Source organism: Cupressus sempervirens, chromosome 9 (genome assembly GCF_028749045.1).
Source record: "Cupressus sempervirens isolate cs-2001-9-10 chromosome 9, ASM2874904v1, whole genome shotgun sequence".
NCBI classification, from domain to species: Eukaryota; Viridiplantae; Streptophyta; class Pinopsida; order Cupressales; family Cupressaceae; genus Cupressus; species Cupressus sempervirens.
Window position 1 is genome coordinate 364,472,402 of NC_143126.1, and position 11,716 is coordinate 364,484,117.

Genomic DNA, 11,716 nt, shown 5'->3' on the forward strand with positions numbered 1-11,716 from the left:
ATAGAATTAAAAGAGTAAGGAAAGGGTCATGGGCACTAGTCATTGCCTGTAATGACTGGTCGAGTTGTGCCTTCTTGTTCGCACTTGATTGTTGTTCTGCATCACATTCCCTCCAAGCCTCCAAATCCTACATGACAAGAGGAAAAATGTTAGATCCAATGGATTTAAGCAATGCTAGTATCTCACCTCTCCATCACTTTCATGTTCCTAAGATGCTATGCATTTTCAAAAAATAGGAACGCATACCAATAGTAAAAGAGGCAAGCAATCATACCAAAACTTTTTATTATTAATACTGTGCAAAATCCTATATCTAATAAGTACATAGATATAACCGTAGGCTCCCACAAGGGTTATTGAGCCTGACGTACTTATTAGAGTTAGTATTGTAGAATCTGATTGGAAGGAAGCAATAGCAATGATGAAATGTTAGTATGCAAAGCATAAACATTATGAATAGAAACAAGTGCAGCAACATTCAAAAGCTTCAAGATGAAAGTATGAAAATTGTCAACACACGGCTACAGCATAAATGGGAAGATGTATAATCAATGATATGAAGAAAGGACAAGTATCAAGCTACAGGTCAAACAATATGCTACATAAAGGATGTTGCAAGCTACAGGTCAAATATTGTATTATGTCGTTGAAACATGAATTGAACACTATTTTCAGCTTGTACATACAAGATGGACAGATTAGTGCAAAGCTATAAACAAAGATGGCCAATCAATTCTATAGAAAGAAATACAAATACCTATAACAATGTAATGTCCCCATTTTTGGCCAGTATCAAAGTTTGAGAGTTTAGCCTATTATTGTGATCCTTGTAGGCTAATTATTGTGTATAGAGGGTCTTCTAACACAATGGCTTGGCTTGGAAGTTTCTTATCTTCTCTACAATTCAGTAAGCTACCAATTAGTCTTCGTTTGGCTCAGATTGGACTTCGTTTAGGCTTAGTTTGGTGTACTTACTATTTGTGGTAAGTCAGGTGTTGATTGAGATGGACCCTTTCTATTTTTGGAAAGTGCATTTGGTCACATGGAGAAATAATAGGTATGACTCCTATTTCAAATGGCATATTTAAATGATGAGTATTTTGGGAGTTATTATATTTTTAGTGGCCAAATTATTATTAATTATTAAATGTCTTATTATAAAGTTATAATTTAACTTTATAATTTCTTTTAAGTTGAAAGTTAAGTTATCATTGGTAAGTGTCATTTATTAATTGGTTAAGCCAAGTCGATTGAGAGAATCTAGAGAAAGCTTCTAATTAATGTTGTGTGCTGAAGCTTCTTGAGTGAAGTTACATTTTGGCAACAAAAGGGAATTTGAAGGATATAAATACAAGCCCATTTCATTGGGAATGACATGCTTGAATATTTATTTTCTTTTATTGCCTTTGTGGCTTTTTAGAGTTCTAATCTTCTATATCCTTGCTGATTTATAAGGGTCTGAATTCTAAGATGTTTCATTGGATCTACAGCTGAAGTATTGTAGATTCAAATCTGAGAATTATTCTAACTGAATTATCTTCTATGTCTGTACTTTCTGTTGCTTTGTAAGAAGACTTTGGAGTTTATATTAGTAGTTGTGGTATAACCGATTGAAGGAATTTTCCCTACTATTTTCACTGTGCCTGGGAAGTCAATCAATTGCTGGAGTTTAATTACATTATTACCTGCACATTGGAGGGTTTGATCTGCATATGTGGGAAATTGCAGTGGGTGTTTTCCTTACTGTGATGACTGGTTTTGGTGGATGCTTTAGAGCTGGGAATTAGTGAATTTATTTTTCTTCATCAAATACAACTGGTCTGCAATTTGGTTTTATCTCTGCCCTTCAAATTCTGGAAATGCTGCCACATTTCCTGCCCTGGACATGGTTGCTGTTGTGCGCATTGGGGGTTTAATTTCCCTACCCAGCTGGCTGCTTATATGCCTAACTTGGGCATCTTTAGTATGCATTCGAGTGCCTGTATTGGTGGCTAAGATTCATGTTGTTGATTGGGACGCAACAGCCTGTTATTGGTGTCCAACATCCATGTGCATTCCTGAGCAGAGCAGCTATCACTGGACTTTCAGTCTGCCGAAGGAAGAATTAAGTGCTTGCAAAATTCTGCCACAGGCTGAAATGAGAGATTATTACCAGGTTTTAATGAATGTTGTAATTCTCTGATTTGTTTAAGTCTCAGTAGCAAAAGGATTCTGAATTTAGTATCTCGTATTATTGATTTCAATTGCAAGAAGAATATTGAATTTGACATTAAGTATTATTGGTGAAGGAATACTCATGTCTTTGCTTCTAAAATACTTGCAAGAAAAGTCTTGGAGACTTATGGGTAGTGGTAATTATTGCAATAGATTTCAGTCTTTGTTCATGGTTGTACATGCCTTATGAGGAAATCATAAACTAAAACACAACCAAATCCAAGTGTCATCACATTCAACAACATACTCGAAGGGTATAGCAGAGCTTGCTTTCAAAGTGTCTGACAAAATGCCAAATTTCTGATTAGTGAAGGAAATAAATGTTATTTAAGCTATAACCAATTGGGGGTTATAACAAACAATGTAATGTAATCTTGAAGCAAAGGGAAATAAATTACTGAAGAAATGAATGCTACAGTTACAGATACTTAATAAAACATTGTTTTAATGCAATTCAAGATTCATTTCAACTCTACAAGAAATGATAAGCTTCATGAATGACAGACAAATAGTAGATTTTGTTATGGAAGCTGCTGTAGTAGCATTACAACCAATAAGATTATATGCTGAATGGGTTTACTCAAGGTCATTTTTACTATCAGTGCCAAACAGTGGAATGTTTGAATGCAAACTCAACAAAATCATATTGCAGTAAGGAGGAAGAAGCTTCCAATTAAGATCTGCAACAAGAGAAGGTCCAGAAAATAATGAAACTCTTGCTTTCATTCAGATAAAATACTGTGGATAACAATTCATAAATCTACAAGAAAGATTCATTGACAGCAAGAGAAAAATCTCCAGATTTGTTGTTTATAATATTAGTGATCCAAAATCAATGTGCCAGGACAATTTGTATTAACAAAAGTAATGAAAATGAGCAGCCGAGAAATACAACCGAGTATCTTAAGAGAAAACCTCCTGAGGCAGAATCTGATGCATTACATGATAAATACCAATGATGTCTTGGGGCTCTTGAACTGAAGGTTTATGCTCTTACAAAGGAGAGAGATATACTTTGGTGAGAACAAAGCAGGAAAACTGATGCAGCTGTTCTTCAAGAGAGAAAGATGAAGTTATCAAGCAAGTTATGGTCAAAGGTGAAGGGTTTTCAAGTTACAGATGAATACGAAGCTCAGATGAGAAAATTTAGAGCTCACAGCCAGAAAAGAGATCTCAGGATAAGGCAAAACCCCAGTCACAGCATGCATCAGCCTAAAAAGACCAGTATGGTAACAACAAAGAGGATAGAAAATCCCATTAAAGCAGCTGCAGCCAAAATGGTGACCAAATAAAAGAGTTAGAACAACAACAAATAGCATAATGAACATTGTCAAATGGCGGCCAAATAGAAAACCTGAATTTCGACAAATGAAGGAATCTGGAATGGTATCAAACAAGTCATCAAACAACATCAAACAAATGTGCACACGTTTCATCAATGCCAACAGGAACATGAATGAACTTATAAAATTATAGTCGCAGCATCAAAGAAATGGGGACCAAAATAACAGAAAAGAGCACCTGCAAAAGGAATGAAGCCACGATATCAAACGTGTCCAGGCAGCAGTTCAAGATATTAGATGTTGTCCAGTTAACTGTGAGTCAACAATGAACTCGATATTCGGCCAGGGAAGAATCACAAAGAACTCATTTCACGCTGTGAATGTGAGCAAAAGAACGTGCGGAATAAGAAAACTAGCTCTCCTAAAGGTTGAAATGAGAAACAACTTCTGTAAAACCTATAACTCTACCCACTGCAGTTTGCTATCTAACACAAGCTTGAATTCAGAGCATCTATTCCATATTGTGTCTAACTTCCTCAGTCTCAGCCTGTAAACTTCCAGTTCCTGAATATCCAAATCCACTTATGGGAACACACATATATTTTGAGTCTGGCTAGGCAAGAGGTCATGAGCTAGGAGGTTATTCGAAAACTTTTTGCAAGTCTTCCACTCTCAAATTTTACATTAGAAGATTTGGGCTCCATAATAATCGATTTGTGTTACTTAGCTTACGGTGATGCCTGTGATTTTTGCTCTCCCTCAGTTCACAGAATTAAGAATGGTTTGAATTATCATTGCAATGAAGTACACCTCAACACAGCCGAGATCATGACTCTGTAGATTTGCTAATCCTTGTCTACAACAACGCCAAGAATATATTGAAAGAACTTTACACTATCGTATGCTAAAGTTTTTCACACCTAGTGAAGACAAAAGGAATAGTCTGCCTTCTTTGGTCACAGACCGCACTCAAACTGTTTGCAGAGGAATGCAAACCTGATTTTATTGACCTGTGGGTGGGTTGTATTCCCCACAAGACATTCTCTATGTCACCTCCCATGTCTTCCGACCTGTTCCAAACAACAAATGCAAATGTTCCACCAATAAGTGTGTTTGATGTCTAATATTTTAGCTCGGCACTATAGTTATTTGAAATATCAAATGATATAATATTTCCTTTCGAGCATTATGCATTTTTAATATCTGACGGCAACATTAGAGTGACCAAAGATTAGTATGGCCCAAAATATACCATGATAACTATAGAGAACAAATTTATTCAAACTACCCTTTCGATTAATAGTTTGAAGCCCAATCGGCTTAATATCCCCTTATATTATATATTGAATTTTCACCTTTACACATGGAAATGGTCCCGCAACCTTTGATAATTTGCCCGGCTCCTTAATCTTCAACTGCTCTCATGACACTTTTATAGAGAAATATACAGCTTAGTGCTAAAAACATACATGATACACAATTCCTAGTGTTATAACATGAATTAATATTAACTTCATAAAAAATCAAGATTAAAATTCATGGATATAAAAAACTTATCTCCTGATTGTCTAATCTTCCTCACAATTCACCAATTGTTCTTTTGCCATCATAAAATTATATTGCAATTAGAGAATGCAAATTTGAACACCAACACAACTGCTATCCCCGTAGCCATGAATGTCAAACATATAAGCATTGACGGGCATGATCGCATCCTCCCTGTTGATGAAAAATGGAAGCTATGGACAAGGTTGCGTGAGAAGCCTTGATAGCTGAGATTGTAACATCTGCAACAAACATCGAACAACATATTTGACACCCATTAGTCATCACAATTTTTTCAGAATCCAATTGCCCTAGCCTAATTCAGTATCTTTACTTAAACCTAGCTCTGACACCATGTTAATGCTTTGAACTATAATAGCAAAACCTGGGAGCAGATACTTTATACACAGTGCTTGAACAAATAGACACATAGATTTATCCTTGGAAAACCCTCGTACTTTAGGGAAAACCCCAACCACACCTAGAAAAGATCCTTTATTAAAAACTCAAAATTCTGTACAAAGTTCTCAAGCTTGAACAGATGATTAAACCAAATCAGAGATTACTAACTCCTGATTATCAACCAGAAGAAACCTGATGAGGGTTCAAGCATGGCTTGCTTAAATCCTACAATACGAACAATACACATGTATCTCATAGATACTAAATGAGAATATAGACATGATAAAATTGTCAAAGCACTCATCATACAGACGGTGTCTAAACATATACATTAAATGCTGAAGCAAATATACAATGATCTGTTTCAGATACAATAATCACAGATGCTGTAAAGTCACATCCAGTTCCGCTTCAAAAAATCGCCACACTAAATATCTGAAAATAAACTAGCTGCCATAACAAATGTCTAAGTCATGGTAATTCAAAAGTACTTACGAAGCCAAGATGATTCAAGTCCTCGAGGAATCCAAACCCACGTGGATAGAAACACCATATGTGATCATGCCACTCCTGTTTTGTGGAAGTAACAAATGATAACAAAAATTTCTGATCAGAATTGAAGGCTCATGACAATTGCGAATGGTAATCTCAACAGCTTTATGCCCAATGACACTTGAATTATATCCTCATTAAATCTGGGCACTTATAGTAGCAACAGAGAGATGAAGCATCTTCAAAATAATTGGTACAACACACATAGCAACCACCATAGCAAAAGGAAGAACATGAAGATGAGGAGCTTTGATGATGATGACAAGAGCAAACTTCTTAAAGAAATGATATGGAAGAGAAGTAATGAGATTACCAACATGAACAGATAATAATATCACTGGAAGGCAGAACCGAACTGATAAGCTTGAGAAAAGGTTAATATCAAGAAGGAAAACAAGCCCATCACAGGTATAAAAATGTCTCCTGCGGCTACAAATATTAACAAAAGCAACTGTGAAAATGACCAAAGAGGGAAACTGGTTAGGTAATCTACTTTGTTCACATCATGAAGCTTCAACAAGATTGCTGGACAGTTTGGGATTGAAAAATACTCTTGCAATGTTGGAGAAAAATCGGTTGAGATGTTGCCAAATACATTAGTTCTTGTACTGCATATGCAATGTCCAAACTCATAAAAAAGAAGCAGGGTTTGTAAATACCTTTATTAATTCTTAAAAGACCACAGCATTCTGTTTCCATGGGCTTAGTCTTTGGCTACTGTACTGCCAAGCATTGTAATGATTGTGTTTTTGTAGTTTGATATTCTCAAAGATATTGGTTGAAGTAACATTGAAACTTCTCGGTTCCAACAAGCATATCTTCCTCCCTATTTGTAAATTAACATGCATAAGCATTCTTTCTAGGTTAGAGAGGACTGAGTAGCTGCCAAGCATAGCCATCATGCATTTGTTCTCAACATAACGTACAAAACTAGCATAAACTTTGGTGTTACAGTTCAGCATATTGACTAGATTTCGTCTTCTCTATTTTTTATAACCTACTTGAATTTGTTTGATTGGGCTGTCCACCAAGCTCTACCCTAGGCTCTGAATCACCGAACTGAAAAAATAATCTATAATTCTTAAGGCTTTGAACTATGAAACATTTGGAAAAAATTGAAAATAATGTAACAGACTTACTTCAATGCTACTGCTGTTCTCTTCTCTTCTTCTTCTAAGTTACTGATTTGGATGCGGATTCCAAAGCGCATGCGGGATTTCTTTTAATTGTGGTGGGGGTTGGGGGGGGGGGGGGATGCGGATGCACACGCACACGTGTGTGTATATGCAAAGAAATGAGATAAGTATTTCAGTCTTGTATTTTACCTTCAAGATCAAAAGATGATCTACATTGTTTCTTTCAAGTATTTTGTTTAGATGCAAAACCCCTAGATAGTTATTTGTACAAGGTACATAATCTACAATCTGTTTACTTGTTTCAGATTTTAGGTAGAGATTAATTAAAAATAAAATCCTGTCCTACAATTTGAAGAGAGAATTTCCTCTCACTATTTGTCACAAAAATGGCAACTTAAAATGCTCTCAAACTTGAAAAGGTTTGCAAAATGCATTTCCATATAAGCTCAACTAGACAGCAGCCCAAAAGAAACCCTTGTAAAGAAACCTATTGCAATTCAAAAGGAGCTGTGGAATCAGTTTTGTAAGACATTTATAAGCACTCAGCATATTGTATTATTTGGTTGAAGTTTTCACCCACAAAGAATTTTTCTAAGGCATCAATGTCTCATTGTTGTTCAAATCTATCGTATCATTCTTATCTTTTATTACATTTGTTTAATTATTTCACTCATTTTACTCATGATTTAAGCCTAATAAAACCATGCCACATGTTAAAAAAATGTTTGTCTTTCTTTTCTGGATGAGGAAGCCTGTGGATGCTCCCGGGTGCCCTGTGAGTGCCATCCGGATGCCACTCACACACACCTGGATGCCTGAAAGAGGCATCTGTCTGCATCCGGGTACCTGTAAGTGGCATCCAGGTCGCACCCACAGCGCACCCATCTGCCTCCAGCACCCATCCATATCTGCTTTTGCATCCAACCTCCAGGAGGCCGAATCGGTAACTTAGATATTTAGTGTTTTGAAATGGTTATTGGGGCCTTGTGGACCCATCACTTTTAAAGTTCTTTAAAAAAAACTCCAAGTTTGTCCTTCAGGGATGGTCAAGGGATGTCTGTGATGACTGAGTGTTGATTCAAAGACATTTTTGGGCATGCAATTGGCATTGGGACTGCCTGAGGATGTTTTTGATCTGTCCTCACATTCTAAAAATGTTTGTTCAGGGAATATTAGAAAACCCCCAGAGATGCTATCGCACATGCATGTGTATTTGTTTGCATATATCTATATCTACACACACACACACACAGAGGCCATGCAACATAATTGATTTTTGTTTGGTGAGAGCAAAATCAGTATTTTGTATGCATGATTTTGTGGAATGCTCTTCTCCACATATTGCATACAAATTTTTATGTATCATTTCATTGGTTTCTTCAAGTAATTTTATTATCGGTTATATATAACAACTTTTTGTTCAAATACACAGAAAACAGCATGTATAAGAACATAAAAAGGGACTAATCTGTGCACAATTATATACAAAATGTACCATTGTCAATGATAGCTTTTATATTGTGGATTGAAAACAAATGTTCAAATGATTAAAGGAAATTTATGCCTTAGTTTTTCTTGAAAGACATTTCACTTCATCATTTCTATTGTTGTTTATTCCACGAGTACTTGAGTGGTCATCGAGCACATTTACAGCTTTCCAAATGCCTATTCTTCTTTAATTCTCCTCTCTAAATCTCTTTGCTGATTTTGTTATTAACTTTTGATCTAAATTCAAGTGCAGCTGCATGAAGGGATTAAGAAATCAGGCATCATGGGATTTTGTGATCCATGTCCTGGAGAACCTAAACAGTTAGAAGTATCATACACCTTCCGAGATCATCCATATAAAGTATGATTCTTCTCTTTCTTAATTTGTCTGTGCAATGTGATCTGTTTTGCAGCTATCTGTGATGTGTAAAATGTGGGATTAATTTACAACTTAGTCTGTAATATGACAATCTCCTCCTTTTTTGTGCAGGTAGTGGTTGATGATTATGGTGGACTTCAACTCCCGTGAGAGGATATGAGAATGTTGACATCTCAACCTTAATCTGCATATTTTGAAAGAAAATCATTCTTTTAATGTTATGAGAATTCCACAATCCATGCTAATATCATTTAATTGCTTCTAGATTTGATTCTTATCAGATCTCTACCTCACAAATCAATTTTTACCTGGGAACGAGTATTCAAGTGCATGTTGCTTTTGTTATCAGAAATCATCCATGCAACAAAAGATATTTAATATCCAAATAATTGTATGGAGAGAACCCTCTCTCTAGCTACTTGATCCTGGATTAAGATGGATGTGATGAAATTTCAATTTTGAGTTCACTTTTTCCTGAGTTAGGTATCTCTTAGTGTTCCATAATATATGGAACAGTAATTTTTTTATCAAATCCCTTCTAAGGAATATTTGACTTTCAAATATGATACTCAAAGTTTGTAAATGATACATTAAAAGAGTTAAAATTGTTTTTATGCATAAATGCCATTCAATAGCATGGAGTCTCTGAGAAGTTACTGATTCAAAATATACCAAAAAAAACTTAAAACAATGTCTTTATAAAAAAAACCGGCCATCTATTTTGTGCAGAATAAGCGTTTATAAAATATGTAATCTCCATTTTTCTATCCCATTAATTTGTGGTGTGGTTAGCCCATTTTACCTTTGTCTCATGGGCTAACTAGGACTTAGAGGGACTAAAGAGAGATTCGGCCTAGGCAATTTCAATTTTTGGCCTATCCAAGTTGATTCAATAGGGATTCCAAGCATCTACTATTTATAGCAAGTTAGCAAGGTTCAATATTTTTGGCATTTTAGTATTGGATTTGGAGCATCTCACTAAAACCTTTTCAACAAGCTATTGCACATGGATTTCTGAGTCTCATTAATTATTTATTGTAATGGCTGAAGATCAAATAATTTATTAATAAAGTAACTATTAAATAAAGTACAGTCTTTGTTGATCAAACAAATGGCTCCCACTCGTTTTCCTGCTTCTTTGGCCCCCACTGGATCTCCAAGTTCAAATTCTGATGTTCCTGCTCATTCTTTGCAGGCTATTGGCAATAGGAATAAGTAACCTGCAACTGCTTTGTCCATTTCGCATGCTCTTTCAGATGAGCTGCCATTGTGTTCAAGCAATGGGAGGCCTATCATTCCTTCCTGTGGGGTTGTTGATGCTAGTGCTCCTTCTCATGCTGGTGGGTCTTCTGTTGATGAAGGCGCTTTTCTGTCAGGCAGTGGGCATGGCATTTCTCAGGTTGCCGCCCTTGGTTTGACCGGTGCCTCTCTGACATGGGCTGCTCTGTCAGAGTCTTCTTCGGCTCCTCTCTTTGCTTCAACAGAGTCTCTTGGGGCTTGCCCTCCTTCGATGCCTGTTGGTGGTAGGGGTCAAGGTTTGGTATCGAAGAAGTCTTTGGCACTTGACCTTTTTCCCATCCACAATCATTGGATTTGGATAAGGAAACGTTAGCCAAAATTGAGGGTGGTGCCTCTCTTTTTTCCTCCGTTGGGGTTTAGGCCTAGCTTACGGAGCTTCAGTCTTGAATATCCTAGCATTGGGAGTCCATCACTGGTACAGTCCATATTGTTCCTGTGGCTAAGGGATTCTTTGTAGCTAAATTTGAAAATTCTGCAGATAGAAATACGATTTTGTGTGACTATTTTTTTAGTTGGGATGATATCTCATGGTAATGACAAAACCATGGCATCCCGATTTTTCCCCTTCCAAATCTTTCAGTAAGATACCCATTTGGGTCAAGCTCCCTAATCTCCTCCTTCATCTTTGGGTTGAGTCTCTTCTGGAGATTGTAGATAATGCTATTGGGGACATGGTGATGGTGGATAAAGGCTCTTCTGATATGTTTCCCTCCACATTTGCTCATGTATTGGTGGAAGCAGATGTTTCAAAGGGGGTCCCTATAGAGATTAAACTTTCTTCTTCAAGGGTACTTGAATCCAACAGTTGGATTATGAAGGGGCTCCTTTCAAATGTAGGATGCTTCAAGACTGGTCATGTGGCAGAGCAATGGGAGCTTCAAAAAATTAAGAGGTCTGCCTTGTGGTGGAATGGTGCTTCTTTGCAGCATTACACAGTAGAGAAGTCCTCTGCCTGGTGGAGCTTCTCTTAGGTGATTGCACAAGACTACCCTATGTCTCTTCCTTTAGCTATATCTAATGGTGTCTCTGTTGAAGCCAGTGCCCAGCTGGTGACAGCTCCTACAGTGGGTGTTGTCAACAGTAAATAGTGTATCAGGATGTATTCCGTTAGTGTATCAGGATGTATCTCGTTACTGTATCAAGATGTATCCCGTTAGTGTATTAGGATACATTCCGTTTGTATCAGGATGCACTCCGTCTGTATCGGGATGTATGCCGTCAGGCCGACAGGGTGTGTATGTGTATCGGGCATGTTTTGTCAGTATCGAGAAGGTTCTACTATTGTAGCCGACATGTTGTATGTGGTCGACGGATAGCTTCGGGAAGGTTCCTTAGTATTTATATCCCCCTTCGGAATCGTTGTAATCATCATAGCATCAGAAGCATAATGTAATATCTTGGCGTATGCGAATATAGTT

The 11,716-nt window shown here is 36.8% G+C and overlaps 1 protein-coding gene across 5 annotated transcripts in view; it reads left to right on the top strand.

The window, feature by feature from the left end:
* The window catches only part of OWL1 (DNAJ heat shock N-terminal domain-containing protein), a 267,015-nt gene extending 257,382 nt beyond the window's left edge, over positions 1–9,633 (top strand). For 2 of the 5 annotated variants that reach the window (XM_089800116.1, XM_089800119.1), the window contains 2 exons: positions 8,874–8,981; positions 9,111–9,633. In XM_089800116.1, the coding sequence (XP_089656242.1) occupies positions 8,874–8,981; positions 9,111–9,149 (147 nt within the window). In that variant the 3' untranslated portion in view covers positions 9,150–9,633. Of the gene's footprint in view, positions 1–8,868; positions 8,982–9,110 lie in introns of all 5 variants that reach the window. The other 3 variants (XR_016356106.1, XM_089800117.1, XM_089800118.1) reach the window with 3 other exon arrangements.
* Positions 9,634–11,716: the final 2,083 nt, after the last annotated feature.